This window comes from Scardinius erythrophthalmus, assembly GCF_964197995.2.
Source record: "Scardinius erythrophthalmus genome assembly, chromosome: 20".
Classification (NCBI taxonomy): domain Eukaryota; kingdom Metazoa; phylum Chordata; class Actinopteri; order Cypriniformes; family Leuciscidae; genus Scardinius; species Scardinius erythrophthalmus.
In genome coordinates, this window is record NC_138240.1 from 31,759,797 (window position 1) to 31,782,727 (window position 22,931).

Below are 22,931 nucleotides of genomic sequence, written 5' to 3' on the forward strand. Positions count from 1 at the left end.
AATACTTTAGATCTGACTAAACCGTTTTTAGGGAGGTAAGAGAAGCAGATATTTGGAAAAAAAATTTAACCAAATTGCATGTTTTTGTGGTTTTCATTTAAATCTCAGGCATTCAACTAATATAAATATTAGAATTATTCATACAACAGGGGCCTATATAGTATAACCCTGGGCAGCGGGGGGCCCTATAATTGTCACCACCTTTCACTCCACTAGCGACGGCCCTGCTAACGGGGCATTGTAATACTACGTGCTACAAAGAACGCTTCAATACCAAACATCATCATCATGCACCTGTTCAGAAAGACAAATGTACCAGTTTATTCAGTTTACTTTGATGTGTCCACTGTAGACAGCCTCAAACAGTTGTGGCACGTCATGTCAAAAACAGCTCAAACAAGCAGTTTAGTCTTTAGACACATTCATGTGTTCCAGAGATTGCTCCCTAGTGACAGACCATTGAAATTTCTAAATGTTTACTGAAATCATGTGACTCTGGCAGTTCGACTACAGCTCCAAATCCCCATTCGAAAGAAATGATTCACAAAGGTATGAGGTTTCACGAAGCAGTGTTTCGAAAGTGCCCATCACTAGTCTGGCATAGTCTGTTTTACTGGAAGATCAAGTTATGATATTTTAAATAAAAATTAATTAAAGGTAAAAAAATAATAAAATAAAAATAAAACGTTTACAAAATGAAACATATGCATGGATGAATTATTCACATTAACATGCATTTAGAATATATAAAATAAATAAATGTATTTTTATTTTATATCAACTTTAAAGTTGAACTAATAGTTTATTCAACCGCATATTTAACTTTTTAACATATTCTTATTTATTACTATTACTATTTGCTATTCAGTACAGTTGATTTAACTTAAAATAAAAGTTTGAGTCTACCTTTCAAAAATTTGTTGGCTCAACTAACTTCAGAAGTTGAGAAAACTAAAAAAATGCTTGGCAGCTGATTACCCTTTTTAACTAATCTTTTATTAAACTTTTTTTTTTTTTTTTTTGAGTGAATGAATTGCAGATTCACAGAATGAACAGATATTCAGTTAAAGAGCACAAGCTAGTCTGACAAAATGGCAGACGGCAACAGCTGCTACGCTAGGATTGGTTAGTAACCTTTTTAAGGCGGGACTTTGTGCAGGGTCAATTCTTTTGCTTTTCTTATACATGACATCAGTATCTGAAGTGTTTCCTGACCACAGATTGTCTGACAAACTTATCTCTAGTGGCCAGAAGTTTCATTTTGAGGCTGCCCATCCATCTTTCCCTCACATTCGTCCTCATGCTGGCATGAAGAGAGCCTACAGGGCCTTCACAGAAGGTCAGCTTGCATCTTCTCCGGCATCTGACTCACAGTCACCTCGCTGTAGGATGTACCAATCAGCACACAGGCAGTCCTTTGAGGCGTGGTCTGTTGACATCGAGGGTCCGCCTCGGTGCAATGAAGACAAGCCCCGTGGCTGTCTGCCAGGCCATTGGAGAGGCGAGTGGAGTTGCTAGCATCCTTGTTGCAGCGTAAAGATGTTTGCCGTTGAAGATCCTTTAGTCCAGGCACAGGGCTTCCCTTACATGGGCTGGAACATATTCGTCTGCGAATCTGAGCTGTGTCCATGCTCAGAGATTTACGAAAGTTGGGCTTAAATACAAGGTACACCACAGGGTTGTAGATTGTGGAGGATTTGGCAAAGATAGCTGCCAAAGCAAAGGCTACAGGTGGGACGTTATTATATTCTCCAAATGCAGCCCACATTGCCACAACAGCATAAGGGCTCCAGGCGATCAGAAAACCAATGCATACTGCCACAGAGAGCTAGAAGAAAAACAGAAACATAACTCATGAGAACATGTTCTGGAGAAAACGTCTAGAAGAGTCATTCTTCATTTTTGGTGACAGATGGTGTGCCTTATCTTTGAAATAAACTTTAATTGTCAATAAAACACAAAAACATATATTTTAACGTGTAGTGTAGTGTAATGGAAATTGATACTTTAAGTAAACAGGGAAATATATTTAATATACAAGAGAGCAGGAAAAGTTTCAGTCGCCAGGGCGACGATCAGATAAGATGTCTTTATTGCTGTGAAAAATGTGGTCATGTGGTCAAGACCTCGGCCATAGGAAAGACCTACAGACCTTAGAACAGACTTTCCTGCATTCATTTATCGACAAACTGATCTATAAATTAACATGCATCCCAGGAAATTTTGTGAATGATTAACTGTCTTGTGTAATGTCTTTTAATACTATTATTTTTTGATACTGTGTATTTTACAATAGAATCAATGGTCAGTGTAACCTCACCTATAACATGTTTGGTCTCTATAAATTGGTACTTTGAAGATCGAAATGATTGTGTATATGATATGTTGATAGCTGCACAACATATTAGTATTACAAGAATCTTTCATAGTTTCTTCATCAGCACATGCAAATGAGCACGCTTGGAATAAAAGATCCATAAATCGCCAACAGAGGAATTTTCTGGCTTGGAAATTCCACCTTTCTCATTGGTCAAGCAAATCCGGAGAGGTGGGACTTTTCGCAGGCGTTATTAGAGACAAATTCACAGTGACCCTCCCTTTTTTTCTTCTGGCCTCTACTGCGGCTTCTTCGGGTTTATGTCTGTGGGGACCCCCACCGTGACCACAGCCTGCTATGCCTTCACTCTCCCAACAGAGTCAGACTGTATTTTCTTCAATCCAACTCAGAAGAAAACTGCAACTGGATCACTAAATGGGTAACCATCAACTCTTCCGACTTTCTCACTTCATTCAACGGCGAAGAAATCGATTGAGACTCATGGAAACATCAAAATCCTTCTTCAGGAACTTCATGAAATGTTTTCACTGCAAAGGCCATTCAAGTATACATTTAATGAGGTGCTCTGAAAATGATAAGCTGATGGTTCTTTTCATAGTTAAATGGATCTTTTCCATAGTTCCATTTCCTGCCACCGGTTTCAGTCTGTCACTCATCATTTTACCTATGCATGTATGTATGTGTGTTTAGATTAGTTATGTTTGTGATTTAGTTAATAAAACTTAACTAAACGTATACAAAACATATTTGGTTCTGATTCTCTGCTTGCAGCAAAGTTTATTTTATGATTTAGATTTTTGACTACTTAGTAGTACTGTACAGTAAGAAAGACATTTCGCTCCCCTGGAAATGAATATTTCTTAGAATTAATAAACAATGCTGAGTGTTCACGGGACGAACAGTTGGGTTGATTGTAATATTAATTTTACTACATTAATTTAATTCTATTAACTGATCCAAATATTCATAATCAAGTATAACAAGTTATGATTAATTATTAATATTTCTTTAGAGCTAATTTGCTACATTAGTGCACACACATTAGGAGTAGTAAGCAGTGAACACACACTGCAAACCGTGGACACACACCCGGAGCAGTGGGCAGACATTTTTGCTGTGGCATCTGGGGAGTGATTGGGGGTTAGGTGCCTCAAGGGCATCTCAGTCATTTCCTGCCGGTATTGAGGATCGAACCTGTAACTCTCTAGCCATTAGGCCACGACTGCCTACTGGTTATCTTTACTAATGATAACCAGTGGCCTTGAAACTAGCACAATGGTAGCCTCCATTTTATTTACCTCGAAAGACTAACACCACAGATAAAAACAGGATTTGTCAAGAGGATTTCATTAAAATTACTTGGAACTTGAATTGCCACTAAGCTTTCATTTTAGATCTAGCATATGAAAATTTCTCTCTCTCATTTGTCACTCCAAACAGAGAATGACTCAATATACACACAGATTAAAGATTTTCACTGACTCTGCATGTCATTACACAAGTCCCTTAAGGTAGGGAACAACGCCAAAAACCTTGCACTGATGAAAGTGACTGTGGCATCCCCTCAAGTTGCCTGTGTAAGGGGCAGAAAACGTTGCGCTTGAACACACTGCACAGAGTACAGCCGACGGCTGTGGCTCTGTGGCTGCGTGAAAGTTTGGTGACTACTGCCACCATACCAGCAGGTGGCAGTAGTCTATATTCGGCATTCACAAACGGAGAGTAGAAGAGCCAGAACTGTGGATTAGAGATGCACAGATCAGCTCTAATGTCACCCGCATCCGCTGTTAACTAAGCCAGCTGACTCTGAAACATGGCCCAACATTGCCTGACGGCCGACCATCGGCTTGGTGTGTCTCAGTCTTTTAGCACTGACTCTGATGTTTTATCATCTCACCTTCACAATGAGGATGTGTGCATTTGTTGTCTTGGTCTGCGGCGACACGTGTTGCTGTACTGCCTGCCGTGACCCTTGTACAGTGATGAGGATCAGGATATAGGAGAGTAGGATGATGGTAAGAGGCAGCGCATAGCAGAAGAGGAAGAGGCAGATAATATAGGACATGGATAGAGCGTCCTGGCTTGGTGCATACCTGAAAGTTGAATAGAGAACAGGACATAGTGATGGTAATCAGGTACACCACTAGATATTCTGACCCCCCTGAACAGTTTATTGCCTCTGGCTGAAATTACTGATCACTGAATGCTGATCGTCTGACCAGGACCCTTAGAATCATCCTAACCTTTCTCTACATTACAGTGCCCCTGCCCTTGTTCACATGTCCAGTTTGTTAGTGTCACTGGGCCACCTGACTGAGACTGAAATTTATTTGAGGCAAATTAATTACTGGCCCAGTAGCTTAATGAATAAGGCACTTGCACCCTAAACCAGAGATAGTGGGTTTGAGTCTTTGTTAAGATTTTTTTACTTAGGGTGTATTCACACCTGCCTCGTTTGGTTCGATTGAATCGAACTCTAGTTCGTTTCCCCCCTTGGTGCGGACCTTTTGGGCAGGTGTGAATACAGCAATCGAACTCGGGTGCGGACCAAACAATCGAACCGAGACCCAGCTGAAGAGGTGGTCTCGGTACGGTTCCAAACGAACTCTGGTACGGTTCGTTTACGGTGTGAACATGAACCGACCCAATTGCAGAAAACTGCGCCTTTTTATTTGACTGCTCTTATGAGGATACTTAACAAAACGGACATTTTGGCATAATGGTGTCTAAAGCGAGCGAGCAAGAGCGCGCGCACGGCAGAGAGCGAGAGACCTTGCGTGTGTGTGTGCGCTAGTGTGCCTCACGAAGCGCATGTAACGACCCAAGTAATCAATTATCAGTGCGGGCGGGCTTTTATCTATACCATATAGTTTCTTCATATTGCGTTTGTAGAGAATAACACCAAATCACTAAAATAACAAATATTACATTACGAAATATCTCCATGCTGAGCCTGTTTGTGCACTTCCTGCTTTTCCCTGCTTGAGAATTCCTGTCCAATGAATGGACGACCTTAGCACACGTGTGGTTTTGTTTACACATTTCGGTTCACTTGCAAAAAGAGCAGTGTGAAAGCGAACCGTACCAAACAAAAAAAATCAACATTCTATTTGGTCCGGACCAAAGCAAGTGAACTATCGGACTTTCCTGGTGTGAATACACCCTTAGATACTCAGGTCTCATACTTGAAGCAAAGCTTCCACAGCGCTATGCTATATCGGTCATTGTTTAACCAAACATTATATATAAAAAAGGAGCAGTTAATGCGGGCCTAAAGTCTGTATGGGTTCTCTTCTTAGGTAAGCAGAATGGTACACTGGGGACGTGCTAGGCCCATGACCCAGAGGTCGATGGATCAAAACCATAATCTGCTATGCCCTTGTATGGCATTGTTAACTTATAAAGATGCCCAGACCCTAATTAAGGATTGAATTCCACTGTACAGGTGTAAAACACAAAACCTTTCAGTCCTGGAACTGATGCAATACTGTATTAATATTCTGAGAAGCTGTTGAAGGAGCCATTCATCTAGATTTTAAATCAACTCCATTCCTCGGGACCCACCTTCCAGAATGTTTTAGATGTTTTCCTATTTAACAAGCTGATGAGTTGGAATTAGGTGTTTCAATTCGCGAGACATCTAAAATATTCTGGGGAAGGGTCCTGAGGACTGGAGTGGAGAAATACTAATCTAAATGACTATGTTTGTTGGCCTTGTTCAAATGCCCAGTTAATTGGTGTCACTGGGCTAGAGTTCTCAACGGGTCGGGTCGGCCCGACAAACCCGACGGGACCGGCGGGTTCGGGTCGAAAATATAAGCAAATGACTCGGGTCGGGTCGGACCTCGGGCTTAATCTTTTCCGCTCAGTGAAAAAAAAAAAAAAAAACATTTTTTTTATTAATCATCGCTGCTGTTCACCGTAAAGAAAGTCTGGCTGCTGCGTGCAACGTGCATCATGGAGAGGGGCGGGGGCAGACCTGACGCCGCTGCGTGCACGCCTTTAACCTGGAGAAGAGGATGGAGTTGGTGAAAAGTAAACTTGCCGCAGGTGAATTCACTGTCGCTACTACAGGAGTGGGAAAATCAGAGGTCTGGAAAGTTGTTTGTATTGTTTGTATTGTTAAAAGGCATGAACATTAAAGGTTGATTTGAATTCCCGTCTGCTGGTCATGATAATACGTGTATGAGAGAAAAAAAAAATTATCGTCGGGCCGCGGGCCGGGTTCAGCCAGATAATTCACGATGATGTGTCGGGTTACATCGGGGCCGGGCTTTAAAAGCCACGGGCCGGGTCGGGTCGGGTTGTAATTTTCAGGCCCGTTGAGAACTCTACACTGGGCCACCTGACTAAAGGCCCGTTCACACCAAGGACGATAACTATAAAGATAACGATAAAGATATAATTCTAAAAATCGTTCTCCATATTAAAGAATAACAGAGTTCACACCACAACTATAACGATAAAGATATGAGGAACGATATCGTTGGGATCACTTTCAGAACGATTTTTTTTCAGCTGTCAAACGATAAAACACTGACAGTCAATCAGAATCCATTCTAATTTAAAGGTCTCGCGCATTTAAAATGGGGCGCGCGCGCGCGTGCTTAGAATAAAAAGACTGTTATCGTTCGTTGGTGTGGACGCATATATAGTTATCTTTGTCGTTATCTTTATAGTTATCGTGCTTGGTGTGAACGGGCCTTAAGACTGAGAATTATTTGAGACAAATGAGCCATAGGCCCAGCGGCCTAATGGATAAGGAACTCGTCTCCTAAGACGGGGGATTGTGAGTTTGAGTCCCATCTGGGGTGGGTTTAAGTAGACTTGTGCAACAGAAGCATGCTGGGCCCATAATGCAGAGGTTGATTAATCAAAACCATTCTCTACTAAGCCTTCTTTACTTAGATAGATACCCAGCTCTTACTCAAAGACAAGCTACCACAGAGCTATGCTAAATGGGTCATTGTTTTTGCCAAACCTTATCAGTTAATGAGGGCCTAAACACAAGCTGTTTTGAAGACAGCTGGGTATTATGGCACGTTCAAGTCCTCCTGGGAAGTTCGTATTTACGAGGTGGGAAGTCGTGTTTACGACGGCAAGTCACTTTGAACGGAGTAAGATGGCGGTGTACTTTCTCTTAATAAATTACACAAATATACAGCAAGGTTCTTAAACTCTATATCTAGAAAATGAGGAACAAAGCAATGTGCATCAGGTGTGCTTAGCTTTTTATATTGTTAATTAATTTATGAAGCCACTTTATCGTTACATATTATATTGTTATATTATAATGCTATCATATTCTGAGCAGGCAATTAGATTACTTCGCTGTAAATAGAAAAGTCTTACAATATAACTGCTAAATACCTTTAAGTACTGTGGTATTCCACCATGTTTCTCACTGACACGTCCCAACTCGTAAAGATCGGGGCTTCCCACTCATATTTACGACATTGTGGTGGCGTTCATGTGCGTTCAACTCGTAAAAATGATCTTTACGAGATGACTTGAACGCACCATTAGATCGGGTGTAAGGTGAGCAGAGTGGCACAGAAAAAGTGTGCAAGGCCCATAGCCCAGAGGCTGATGGGTCGAAAGCATCATCTGCTTTGGATCCTTTTTCTTATAAAAAGGCCCAAACCCTGAATATGGAGTGAATTCCATCCAGGCTCCAAAACCTCTTGGTCATATTCATATGGATGACGCTGTCTGCATCCAAAAACTTAGGCAGCTGACTTGCCTTATCTATTCTGCCTTCAAAAATCGATCAGATGAAGGTATCTCAGGAGACAGGAAGTGAAGCTAACATTGGTTTCGGACGTGCCTTGATGCCTTCCTACCATGCGTCCTCCGTCCTCCGAAGGCAGCATTTATAAGCTTTCGGATGCAGTCTATGTTTGTTGAATTTGTTCAGATGCCTAGGATGTTGGTATCACTAGACCACCTGAATGAGACTGAGAATTATTGGGGAGAAATAAGCATTAGTCTTAGTGGCCTAATGGATAAGGCACTGGCCTCCTAAACCAGGGTGTGTGGGTTCAATTCTTATCTGGGATGAGTTTAAGCACTGTTGTGGCCTAATCTATGCAGTGAATGTGGGCTCTGAATTTGTTTTGAAGACACCTGGGAATGGGAGCTGTTCTACAGCAAGCAGAGTGGTGCAGCGGGAGCATGCTGGAACTATAGAGTGCGGCAGGATTACATAAATCTGTAGGCCAACCCTTAAATTAGCATTACCCTGGTTCCCTTGACAAAAAACTAATGAGATTTTTTCAGTTGGCTTTTGGATTATTGCACAAAAATAAGCTCTGTGACCCAACAAAAGTTTATGATCCTTATAAATTTCAGTAGAATATTCTTCACAAATGAACATAATTTATCATTCTGAAGCCTAAATAGAATCACCAGAAGTAAAAAAGCTAAAGGTAGGCTATAAACTGACTACACCACTTTTACACAACTTAAGCGTCACCACCACTAATTCCGACATATCTTTTAATCTTTATTTAAAATCTACAGGTTGGAACTCATTCAGTTTAATAACATTTAATGTCCCATTCACCCTTTGTAGAGCCATTTAGCCACTTGTAAGCAACCAACTTTTTCAAGACACGTAAAAGCTTAAAAAATCATGACTGGGGTATTACTGATGTATTTTGTTGTAGAATAAAACTTAAAGGGGGGGTGAAATGCTATTTCATGCATACTTAGTTTTTTACACTGTTAAAGAGTTGGATTACCATGCTAAACATGGACAAAGTTTCAAAAATTAAATTGTACGTTTGAAGGAGTATTTCTGTGCCAAAAATTCTCCTTCCGGTTTTTTGTCACAAGTTTCGGAAAGTTTTTTTCGAGTATGGGCATGTGTGACGTCAGATGGGGCGGAATTTCCTTATATGGGTCCTAAGGGCACTTCTCCCGGAAAAGCGCGGGCGCGCACCCGTAGACCAGAGAGAGAAGAGAGCCAAAGCAGTTCGCCCATCAAAGCGCTGTGCTCGGGTTTAGGGAAGTCAATGTCACCAAAGAAGTGGGTTTTTGGTTGCCAGGGCAAGACAACCCTGCACAGATTCCCAAAGAACCCAGCGTTAAGGGACCAGTGGATGGAGTTTGTTTTTCCAGAGCATCAACGGAGTTGTGCAAGACTATTTGTTCCCTGCATTTCGACGATGATTGTTTTATAAACAAAGCCCAGATCGACGGATTTGCAGATCGTCTAATGCTTAAGGATCGAGCAGTCACAATGATAAAGGTTCACGGTCGTGCGTTGGAACCGGGCGGTGAGTAAAACTGCTTCAAATGCCTCTGTGTGTTGTTAGCTCGGCGCGTAAGCACAGCTTTAGCTCCGCCCACACGGCACGCCTCCAGCCGCTCGTTTTTTTTCGGAAAGACTCGGTACAGCCTATCTTTCTTTTATAAATATAATAAAACTAAAGACTTTTTGGAGATTTGAAGGATGCAATACTACTCTATAGGTACTCAAGATTAACATGAGATTGACTGAAAATGAGTGTTTCACCCCCCCTTTAATACATTGAGTTTGTGTTAACCACACACCTTATTTCAGGCATTTAACCAAAACCCATGAATACAAACCCACTGACATTGGGATGATGGAACCAGAAGTGCAAAAACGCTTACACACTTCAGGATTTAGGACTCATTCCTGTAGCACTCTAAATGTTTAAATGTAAAACACAAACCCTAGTTTCAAAGACAAAACTTAAGACTAGTCCCAGACTAAAATGCATGTTTGAACTGTTTTAACTTAAAGTAACCCATATCTTAAAACATGTCAGTGCCATTGTTTTGTCTCAAGATGCACAACAGTAATGTTTTATTCTAAGGCATGTTTATAAAAGCTACTTACTTGAACTAAGGCCTCATCCTGGCTTAATCTAAACCCTGTTTGTGAAACCAGGCCAAAGACTCTTAAGGTGATGATACACAGGGCAACTTATTGAGCAATGTTGCTGGGCAATCTAGCCGAGCGATTGTTGCTTGGGCACTTTCCCATTGAAAATGGGCAATAAATTTCTATCTGGATAATTTAGATCAGTCGTGGGCCCTGTGTCTCATCTGGTTGCCCATTGACGGCAACATTGCCTAGCAACATTGCTCAAAGTTGCCCTGTGTATCATCACCTTGAGTCCTGGAACTCTAGCAATACTGAGTGAATGTTCTGAGATTCTGTTGAAGTAGCCATTTACCTAGATTGCAGTGTTTGTTGGCCTTGGTAATGCAGTATGTCCAGCTTATTGGTTTCACTGGGTCATCTGACAGATATTGGGAGCAAGTAAGCAACAGCCCCTGTGGCATAAACGGATAAGGCACTGGCCTCCCAAGCCAGGGATTGTGTGTTTGAGTCCCATTTGGGGTGGGTGGAAATGTGCTGGGGCAAGAGGCTGATACAGAACTGTCTTCTGCTAGATTACTTTACTTATGTAGATACCCAGATCCTGGATTGAAACCATCCTCGGCTACAACTCATCTTCCTTATAAAAGTGCCCAAACCAAAATAAACTCTGCAGGATAGTGGTTATGCAGGAGGAGGTTTGGACACCCCTGCTATAGCTACAGTACCTTCCTGCGGGAGTTCAGTTCCAACACTCCTGTCTGTAATTATAAAGTGTTCCTGAACATCTTAGGCCTTGTCCACACTAATACGTTTTCGTTTAAAAACACATCTTTTTCTCTCCGTTTTGGCCTTCCGTCCACACTGAGACAACATTTTTATTAATGAAAATTAAGCTTTTTGAAAACTAAGTTTTCAAAGTTTTCAAGTTTTCCCAAGTGGATAGATTAGTTTTCGCGTTGTAGTGTGGACTTAAAAACGATGACGTGTTTAGTCATGTGGCACATATTGTACCAATAGATATTCATGTCTATGTTGGTATTGTGCCTGTTATGTGCTATTCACTTTCACAGTGTTCACAGCATTGGGCACCCCTGCATAAAGATGTTGAACTATTCATTCACCCAGATGACTGTGTTTGTTGGCCTTGTTCAAATGCACAGCATTTGTCACTGAGCCGCCTGACTGAGACTTATGATTATTGGGTACAAAAAAGACAGCCAATTTTTCCCGTCAACACTCCACTATCCAATAAACAAAGGCATCAAAATCTAAAAATAAAATAAAAGAATGTAGTTATTTTGTTAGAGTGCAGCTACTGTATGTGAGCTCAATAGAACATGCAGTGCATTAGATTACTTTAAAAAGTGTGTCATTTTTTGATGTTCAAACATTTTATCCTATCCCAGTTAAATTTGCAACTATAAATAAGCCATTTATAGGATGACTTCCCAAAGAGTAAAAAGTACAATGCAGTTCTGTTGTGCTATAAAAACTTTCAAAGTGATCACATTAACAATTTTCCCTTGGCAGATGATAAAACGGGGAAAAAATCCAATCTACTTTAATAAATATGATTTTCAGACCAGGATATCAGTTTCTAGATAGGAACAGGGCTCTTTTGATTTAGGTCAGTAAGCAACCACCCAGAACACACACACTTCTCAGAACACCTAAACGATTACAATGCCCTTTGCCCAGGCAATCACACTGAACACCCTAGCATTGTGGCACTAATGTTGTATAAATTGCACACATCTGGCTTGCTATGGCTGGTTCTCTGAGAATCCTTTAGTGTTTCCATTAACATCCTCCCAGGCACTTACCAGTCTATGCAGCATGCGGTCCCATAGGGTTCAGGGCCATACTGGCCCCAATTTGCCAAGGGACCAATAGCAAACACCATGGCATAGCACCACACCCCCACAATCATCAGCCAGGCATGAGAGTAGGAGAATTTGTTTCCTGTTAAAGGAAAGCAAACACATAAAATGATTAATTTAGCACAAAATATTGATCACTTTCAAATGTTTTAATACGGTGCTGGAGAATGTTACAGTACTTTTAAACTAGAGATTATAAATATTAATTGAAAACTGAAAATGAATGGATTTTGAAACCAAAGACTTTTTTTAAGATTTCTTAACAATAAACATTTAGAATTACACCACTTCCTGTTGCTCTAATCTATTTATTTCCCACATGCTCTTGGGTAAGACCCAATGTTGTCAAAAGTACTCAAATAGTACACTTTTTTTTATTTTAAATGCTTAACTTTGGGAAAGGACACCATTGAACATCAAAGTCATAAACAATAGTGTTGCAGGGATGATGTATTTTTTGTAGGCCAAACCCCAGAAACAAGTTAGCATTTTAGCACATCTGGTTGCACTGTCCTGAATTCAATGTTTTTTTTTGTTTTTTTTTTTCATTCATGTGTCCTCATAATTCTTAATTCAACATAACTTCCCCTCGTTCTTGCAGCGACATCTCTTCTCTTTTCTGATGACGTGTTTACTGACACAAGGCCGGGAAAAGCTGTCACTCACGAGATCCACCAATAGCAAATGACAGCTAACCAACGATCCAATCAATTCCCGATGGACAAAATCAAGTCCCACCCTTAATTTTTTCTTGTTTGAGAAGCAGTTTCACTCGGATGTATATCATAATAAGAAATAATCGAGCATGGCAACTTCTGTTTCAAGCCGACTTTTTCATGTTTTATTCTACAACATAAAATGCATCAGTACTTGTGTTTAGGCATTAAATTTCATAAATGGTGTTTATTTGTGAAGATTATCATGATGAATATAATGTGTAAGAATAATAATCTTTTGTTGGTCACAGATATTATTTTCTACAATAATCCAAAGCCCAATGAAAAAATCCAAAAAACAAAAACAAAAAAACAATTGGGCTTTTGTCAAGGAAACCAAGGGGATTTCCGGGCTGACCTACAAAAATATGTTATCACTACAGCACTTTGTAGGATCTGCCCTTGCCAAATGGGTCCAAGCAGGACCCTAAAGCAGCTCTGTAGGCCTACTTTTAATGGGAAACTTGATCTGTGTTTGATTAGAAAACCCAAAACTTTATAATAATAATTGTTATATGTATATATATGAGATCCTTCCATAAGCAGGTATGTATAATGAAAAGTTGCAGAAGCTATAGACAGTAAAATTAAACATTAGTATTTAAACATTAGAGTTTCAGCATAATAGCTTAACATATTTCTAGACTATTAGGGCCACATTTACTAAACAGGGCAAATTAGCGTGAAAGCGCAAACCAAAAAAAGCGCAGATGGGAGTGGGAAGTTCTGCACATGATCTACTGACGACAAGCAAATTAAACTACATCGACGCAGCCGGATCATTTCCATAATGATCAACTCAATCTACTTGGAGCAGCGCAAATTAGATTCTGGTTTGAGACATGCTTTTTTTTGGACGGCAAATAATGGTGCAAATAGCAGTAAATTGACTAGCACAGACCTTAGTAAATCACCTTGCATGGTTCATTTAAATACTCTCCTCGCATACATTTTTACATCTGAAAGGGAAACTCCTTCAAATGCATATGCAATAAGGTCATCTGCAAAAATAACCCTGTCCATGCCTTTCAGCGCAAATTTTTCACTGCCTTTGGTAAATCCTGACAGTATTTTTATAACAGCAAAAGAGGGTTTGCGCTGGCGCAAGCGGTCTGCTAGCTTGGTCTATACTCTACACAAGCCATTTACTCTACATGTATTCGCAAATCATTAATGCATTTGCTCAGAGGTTATAGCAGGGATAGGCAACTCCGGTCCTGGAGGGCCACTGTCCTGCAGAGTTTAGCTCCAACTCTAATTAAACACACCTGAACAAGGCAATCAATGTTTTCAGGATTACTAGATAGATACAGGCAGGTGAGTTTTTATCAGGGCTGAAGCTAAACTTTGCAGGACAGTGGCCCTCCAGGACCGAAGTTGCCTATCCCTGGGTTATAGACATCTATCTTTACACCAGAGGTGGGTAGTAATGAAGAACATTTACTTCATTACATTTACAGTGCTTTTTTGGGAAAATTTGCACTTTTAAGAGTAGATTTAAATGTGGGTACTTTTACTTAAACTCAAGTCCATTTCTAATGAAAAAACTGTACTTTTACTTCGTTACGCTGGGCGACGTTCCTCTTGTTACTTTATTTTAATGCAATACCTGTTAAGAAATGCATAGTTTATTATAAGCGCACGGTCCCTTTTTTCTGGGGCATGAGCGATGCTCAATTCACAAATGAATCACTCTTTTGAGCCAATTCTGTCGAAAGACTTGATCAAACAAGTTGGCAAAACTGTCTAAATTGGTTCGCGAATCTGTTTGAATTATTTGTTCAGTTCCCTGCACGCTCTGAAGCGGTTCTTGAAGCGGCTAACTAGCAACTTGAGTAGTTATTTCACTGGATATTTTTTTACTCTTACTCAAGTTACAATTACGATTATTATTACTTTTACATTTACTTTGAGTAAATATTTCTATAAGTACTTGGACTTTAACTTGAGTACAGTTTTTGGATACTCTACCCTACTCTGCTTTACACAAACCCATTTGATGGGGCGGACCCAATTATTTATGACACCGTAGCCAGAATGTAAATTTGTAAAGAATGTAAAAATACTGTTTCTGCTTATGAGATCCTTCCATAAGCAAAGCAAAGAGTACTTCTGTGCACGTCAGCTACTTGGCTACCCTCAACACTTCTTATAATAGAAACTATACTGTATATTACTCTCTCAGGTGCAGAGTTAAAGAACCATATCTTATCTGGCACTGTGCCCTCTAAAATCTTTCACTGCATCCCAAATGTGTTTGCTTCTCTTCCACCTACAGAATCCATCTGTTCACCTGCTGTCCTTTTTGCCATCGTTATCTCTGTTATCAAGCTCACCCACATGCTGATAAACTAAACCGTTTTAATTATCTCCTCTCTCCCACGCACACCTTCATCTTTTCAAGTCAATCAAAAGTTGAAACCGACAAAACCAATGAACTCTAATGAGGCCAACTGCTCCTGTCCATACATAGGAGTATTGACCAGAAGATGAACAGACACTGGGCATCGAGACTCTGATGAAAAGGAGAATATCAAATGAACACATTGGAGAAAGCCATAAGGTAATGAATTTCCCTTTACGGTGCAGTTGCATTCGATTCTTAATTAAGATACGGAGGGAGGGGGGCTTGGGAGGAAGATAAATGTATTGTGGTGTGAAAGCCGTCGAGGAAGAATACCGTAGTTTGGGAAGCAGACTTTGAGGCAGCAGACGGATGATAGAGCGGTGAGATTTGTCAGGCTGGATAAGCCGAAGAGGACGCCACATACAGCATAGCATAAACATGTCAGCTCTCCAAACAACCACCTGAGGGAATGACAGACATTTACATTTACAGTTATGCATTTGGCAGACTGAGAGAGGCAAGTAAAGAAAATCAAGGTACTTTTGTGTTTTCTACAAAGCTACAAAGAGAAAAATATGAGATGAGAGGAAAAATTATATGTCATTCGCTCGCAAACCTTTTGAGTTCTTTGTGAAGGGAACACAAAGTTTCTCAGGGGAATGCAAAACATTTGCAAGTAAACACATAGGCATTGAAATATTTCTCATATTTTTTCCATCACCATGTCCCTCTGTAGTTTTCACTATAGCCATCTCAACATTTCAAACGTGGGACCGTTTTTTCAATAACTAAATAATTGAATAATTTACAATTGAATACTACTATTATTATTATTATTATTATTATTATTAATATTTTCTTGTAATTACAATTGATTTTTTTTAATTGTGTATCTCACAATTACAAATCTATTTCTAGAAATTGACATCTCCCAATGGGATTTTGTCTCACAATTGTTACTTTATTTCTCGTAATTATGATTTTATATCTCACAATTTAATTTTAGAACTAACAATTAACATTTTTTTTTAATTACCACTTTATTTTACTATATTTATAATAATTACAATTTTATATCTTGTAATTGCTTTATTCCTTTTATATATATATATATATATATATATATATATATATATATATATATATATGTATATACATGTATATCATAATGAGAGACTATTTCTTATTTTATTTCACAAGAACCGGTTATATTTTTTATTTTTGAGATGGAAAAAAGGTTTCCAGATATTGCTGATTCCAGTACTAGCACAAAAAACAAGACGTATTCTAATTGTCATGAAAACAGCTAGTCTAACACCGTGTCACAACCCTCCGCAACACGATAAAATGACAAGCGAGTCACTGTTGGTTATTGCAGTAGACGTTCCTGCTCAACTGGCGTATCCAACTGTATAAAGTCTGTCACGTTGTGGCACAGTGTTAGGCAGTTCTGCGGCAGCACTGGTCCTGTGTCAATGAAATGGCACATCAGAGCTGCCTTAGGCTTTGTCTCTGATACAATGGGGTGGTCATATTTTAGCACAGATTTCTTGTGGTATCTGCCTACTTGTGAGCAAAGGCTGATGGAATCGCCAAGGGAAAGAGTGTAACTGTCATTCCAAGGTCACTAATAGATAAATTTATGATGAAGAATTCTGCCGGCTTCAGAGATGATCTCTTACGATACGCAACAAGGAGCAGGATCCCATTTCCCAAGAGTGACAGAATACCTAAAAAGAAAAAAGAAATGCATTAAGTGAATAGTCACTACCACAAGCAGGATGTTTTTCCTTGTTCTAACTCCCTGCAACCCTTATTTTACTGTTTTGTTATTGCTCTGACAGCTCGGCTAGAAGTGAAACTGCAATGATTTATTCTGGCACTTTACGATTTGAAGCCGCATTTGAACTGCCGTATGTCCTCTTACTCCGTTTGCCAGTGACCTCTGAAGTTCTGATCTAACATCCCTTGATAATTTAATGTTCACAATACAGAATAGCTGTAGCTCAAACATGAGTGCATGGCTCTAGCAACACCAAGGTTGTGGGTTTGAAATGCAAGAAATAAAAAAAAAATTATATGTTGAAAGTAGTGTATGTTGCTTTGGATAAAAACACCTACCAAATGCATAGACATAAATAACACACCAGAATTGTGTGTGTCATTCAGAATTTTTTTTATTTTTTATGTTTTTAATGTAATGTTGGTAACACTTTATTTTACAGTTTCCTTGTTACACGTTACATGTACTTACCATAGTAATAACAGTAAATTATGCATAATAACATGCAACTAACCCTCAACCAAATCCTAATCCTATCCTAACCCTAAAGGTAAGTACATGTAGTTGCTATATTACTCAGTACTTAAATATATAATTACAATGTAACAATGACACTTTAAAATAAAGTGTAACCTTAATGTTTTTAAAATTCGGATACAATTTATTTAGATAATCCACTTTAGACATTCTACTAACTATAAGTAACTTTGCAACTATAAGTCAACTAACTCTCATTAGAGTTGTCACAAAAGGCTGAAGACGATGATGATGAAGGGAGATGTAGAGGATTTAAAAGTCGAAAAGAAAATAGCATAAATCAACAAGATAATCCAAATAAGTGGAAAGGTAACGTAACAGCATGATTAAAAAAAGAAAAGAAAAAAACATCACTCGACAAAGTGTGACTGAATTGAAGGCATTAAATACACAGAAGACTAATGAGGAAATGAGGAACAGGTGCATGTGAATCAATGAAACAATGAATAACCATAGCAATGAAAGAAAACAAAGGAAATGGCCAGATTTACTAACAGCTTGCGCCAGCGCAAACCCTGTTTTGGTGTCAAAAAACTACTGTCAGGATTTACTAAAGACATGCAGTGAAAAACTAGCGCCAAATGGCATGGACAGAGTTATTTTTGCGGCTAACCTTATTGCATATGCATTTGTAGGAGTTTCTCTTTCAGATGTAAAAATTTATGGGCGGAGAGTATTTAAATGAATCATGCAAGGCGATTTACTATGGTTTGCTCTAGTGAATTTACATGTGTTTGCGCCATTATTTGCCGCACCCAAAAAGCATGTCTCAAACAAGACACTAAAGAATTCGTGCTGCTCTAAGTAGATTGCGTTGGTCATTATGGAAATGATCCGGCTGCGTCGATGTTCTTTAATTTGTGATCAGTAGATCACGTGCAGATCTTCCCACTCCCACCGGTACGTTTTTCAAAATTGTACTCTCACGCTAATTTGCCCCACATCAAATCTGGTTCAAAGAAAAACCGAAAACATGACAGGTTGTGAGATTACCGTTTGTTTGAACCCTTTGTTGCCGTTCCCCCCCCCCCCCCTTGTCAATGGTTGTCATGGTTATTCATTTATTCATTGATTATCTCACTCCTGTTTCATATCAGTAAATTATCTTTGTCATATATTGCCCTCAGTTCTTTCAGTTCTTTGTCTAGTATTGGTTGTGTTTTACACACACTGTTTTGTTTGTTTATGTATTGGATTTCATTCTTTTGTTTAATTTAATTAATGTTTATGTTGCTAAAGACTTGCTACGCCTCACCTCGTCATCTTCTTTATCATAATGTGACAAGAGTATAAGTAGACTGTTAGGTTAGGGTCAAAGTTCGGGTTAGTAGAATAAGTTGACGTACTTACAAAGTTACTTTTAGTCAGTAGATTGTCTATTGGGGAGCATCAAAATATAGTGTTAGCAGATATTAAGCAGACACTACTAATACTCTAATGATGCTAGTTGACATTTAGTTGCAAATTTACTTACAGTTAGTAGACTGTCTAAAGTGCACTATCAAAATAAAGTGTTACCTGAAATTGTAGTTTAATTAGCAAGCAGAATTGTACTTTAAAGTTGAATTTAAAGGAGAACTTGGTAACTTTTTTAACTTAATAAAACTGTCTAGAAATCATTTGGATGGTTAAACAACCTGTTCTGGTGATATTGGTGACTTTCCCCGCTCCCCCCAGCGTTCCCAGGCGAAAAACCAACCTTGCAACTTGGGGACTACCGTCCCGGCAAGATAGAAATTGGAAGTCTCGTGAGAAGCGAGAACGAGAACGAGCACGAAACACGATTTGCTTTACGGCAATTCGTCATTAACACAAACGCATGTATGATGTATTACCCATAGTTACCCACCTCGGTAGACATAGCTCCACACGATACAGTTGGCTTGCTCCGATCAAAAGAACGCACATGAGCAGCGGTAGAGAGGGGGAGGAGGCTGCCGCAAGTGAGTTTTTTACGACCGTGTTGTGAAATATACGCCCCCCCACAGCTGTAGGGGGAGCTCGTGGGGAAAACATGCAACAACAAAAGGGAAAATCAGCGAAGAAGTGACTAGAGTTCGCTAGAGTTGCCGAGTTCTCCTTTAAGGAAGTGGAATGAAACACAACTGTTTCGTTTTGAAGTCAATTTGTAAGCCAGCTGTCAAAGGCAAATTTGCCATGGTTTCCCTCAGAAATTCCATGTGGGTTTAGGTTTTATTATTTGGATTTATCAGTGTTCAGTTCATCAAGCATGTAACCTCACATCCTTGGTAGCTGTAATGCTTATTACGCTATGCTGTAATGTGAATAAACCTCTATCAGTACCTTGGGATGTTTCGTGTAATGATTTAGACAATTCAAGGTCATCCCCAAGTGCAAACCACAGCTAACCATTCAAGGAATTAGCAGTTTAGCAGAAATATGAGGGACCACTAGAGCAAGGATATACTTTCAAAGCTGAGCACTCTTATTCTAACATGAAGTACATTTTGCTTTCTGGGTATCTATTAATTCATACAATGAAAATGCAATTCATCCTGTAAATACAATTACTTGAATACACCTCTTCTGTGATGAGAATGTTTCTGATTTAAAAACTGTCCTGGTATCATAATTGGACATAAGACTCACTCATTAAAAGGATACAATTCTTGAAAAGAAAGCTTTCCTAGTTTGTATTAGTATTTGTAGTTTGGCATCATTTTTTTTTGAATATTTATTTTTAGAATAATGAGCAGGATGGTTCCATGTGTTTAGAGAAAACATGTCCTTTTTACTATTTTAAATGGCTACACCATTTAGAGTCATTAAATGTAATCCTTTATTGAAAATGGTATAAAGGTTTTTCAAAAACATAAAATCCTCATCCCATTTCTCCCTCTCCTTATCTGTCTCTCCTGACTGCTCTATAAATAAAGGCTAATAAATAAATAAATAAATAATGTATAAACAGTATCACTTGTAAGCAAGTGGACTCACAGAAGGTTGTGTATATGGAACCCATGAAGACATCGTGTTCCTTTGGGATCCTGGAAACAAAAAGGGAAGTTTCCGAGGTATTTCCCATCTGCAGAGAAGATGAAAGACAAGACAAGGCATCAGATGAACAGTGGAAAAAGGATGAAGCTGAAACCGTGGTAAAACAAGAACAAGTATAAAGCATTCATGAGCGAGCTGATGGTTTTCAGGGCTGAATCAGGGGACTTTGTGGATCTATGAGCTCTTTGGTGAGACCATTACAATTGAGATTAGCAGCTCATCTCTCTATGAAAAGATCCAGATTCCCATTCACAGCTAATGCCAACACAAGAATGTCCAGTCCTTTTTGTTTTATGGAACATGTAAAGGAAGGAAAGGAAATGGCCTAAAATAAACTCAGTTAAATTTGTCCAGTAAAAAGAATCCTTTTGGTAATTTGTTTCTGAAATATCATTCTAATTTAACCAGCAAATATCATTTCCATCACATTATGTATTGTTTAACATAATTAACATTACATAATTTTACTTTCAAAATGGAAATTTACTGTACTGCGTTGGCGATAGATGCAAGAACCAATGAGGCTTGTGTAACGTTATTCTGCACTTATGTAAAAAGAATAAAAACTGGGGTAGGTCAAGATTTTAAGTGAATATGTTTTAAATTACAGTCCTCATAAAGCATTCAGGAGGCTTGGAATAACGCACACGAAACATATGGACTATGTTTATACTTTTATGTGCTTTTTGGAGCTTGAGTTTCAATTACCATCCTATCAACCTTCAGCTTCACGGATGAAAAAGTCATATATGTTTGCAGAGACATGAGTGAGTAGATTTTTATTTTGAGGCAGTTATGGGCAAAAAATGTAAATTTGACAACCACTGCCTTGCAAAAGGTACACATTTGAAAGTAGCATATAAATTATGAAGGTATGGTAAAAAGTTGGCAAGTCAGTCTATTATATAAAAGTCAGTGTGTCAACAAATGTTGTATTAGTTAATATTTAATCTGTTAGTTCATCAACCCCTGAGACATAAATTCCAGTAGATAAATACTGAAATAGGGAAAAGCATGAAACTAAAATCCGCAAAGTAGGAAACTGTTTGCCTGGGGTAATAGTTAATACCGTTTAGTGGTTATTAAACCAAACATTTGACCACAGAATGCTGAGACAGAGCTGCCTTTTGCTTCTCAGAAGATAACACACTTCTACTGTCCTTTTTCCACTAAAAGCTCTCAAACACTTTCTTTGTTTCCTGTCCTTAAATTCTCCTGAAAACACTCACATACAGACCATGTCTGTGTGAATAGTTTATTGAGAATAGAGAGATATAGATGTTCGTACCCTGATTTCCCTGTAAATTCTCTTACTATCTATACACAACTGGAGGATTCAATGACCAAATTGTGCAAATGGCCTACTTTCTGGAGGCTGATAGATGTCAACTCAGCTGTAATGAAATAGAGGAGTGATGCTTCAGCCTCTGCCTGAGGTTTAGGAACAGCTTGTCTCTCTGTCTGTATGAGTCAAGCAGATACAAAGAACAAGCACTGTGTAATCAGCGTGAAAGATTACTATAATACATATTGTTTTGTTTCACAGCTCTCTTGTTTCTGATAGGTGCATCACTAATGTGCTCACAGCCCAATCCAGCGAAAACTCACACTATTAAAACCATGTTTCAGTTCATGTTGACTCTGTCTGTTTTCCATTAATTCTGAAATCACTGTGTCCGGCCACAGATTGCTTTTCTATTTAGTTTTTTATTATGTATTTTATTTGGTTTAAAGGTTGGCTGCACAAGGGTACATGTATTCTGACTTCAGAGTAAAATACAAAGTTCTGTCATGAAACTAAATGGCGCAGGCTATAGGTCTTTTAACTCGCCTGTTCATGATCACATCATTATCTAGAGGGCGCAGCTGATTGGTTCCTGCCGTATCAGCAGCCAATGAGCTCGCTGCTCAACCTTCAAATACTTGGGTAGCATTTGCCTTAGCAGTGTAAAAGATCTAAAATAAAAACACATTTGCTGAACCAACTATGCCATTTTAGCTTGCTTCTACTGCAAGTCTTCAAGCTCTTTTATGCGGTGTCGTGACTCATGTTTTACAATACTCATATCCGAGCTCTCCATTTGACAAGTGTAACGCTGTACCAGGTGAGCTACCAAGCAAGTTTACTATGTCAGAAAAGCTATATGTATGGCGCTAGTCATGTGATGTAAACGTCAAAATGTATTGGTTTACAAATCATGCAAATCAAAAGTTTTGAGGTCATAGCATAGCATTGTGCAAGGAACTATGCAAAAATAACTATATTAATTGATAATTTGTGTGAAAAGTAATAGAAATTATTGCATTTTACTGCTTCTAGTGTTCATTTCAAATGGAAACTATAGTGAAATGTATGTACAGGTACATTTTTGCAGTTTTGTCATGTATTTCCAATGAGCCTGGATAAAATGGATTTTCTTTTTCACAGTGATGCTTTGCCCATATATGGTCTGT

At 38.9% G+C, this 22,931-nt stretch overlaps 1 protein-coding gene across 2 annotated transcripts in view; it reads right to left on the minus strand.

The window, feature by feature from the left end:
- Positions 1-1,022: 1,022 nt before the first annotated feature.
- opn7d (opsin 7, group member d) overlaps positions 1,023-22,931 on the minus strand; it is a 65,017-nt gene continuing 43,108 nt past the window's right edge. For both annotated transcript variants that reach the window (XM_081350040.1, XM_081350039.1), the window contains exons 2-7: positions 20,418-20,505; positions 16,707-16,869; positions 15,473-15,600; positions 12,020-12,158; positions 4,236-4,431; positions 1,023-1,828 (exon numbers count right to left, since the gene is read on the minus strand). In XM_081350040.1, coding sequence (XP_081206166.1) covers positions 1,331-1,828; positions 4,236-4,431; positions 12,020-12,158; positions 15,473-15,600; positions 16,707-16,869; positions 20,418-20,505 — 1,212 coding nt within the window. In that variant the 3' untranslated portion in view covers positions 1,023-1,330. The remainder of the gene's footprint in view (positions 1,829-4,235; positions 4,432-12,019; positions 12,159-15,472; positions 15,601-16,706; positions 16,870-20,417; positions 20,506-22,931) is intronic.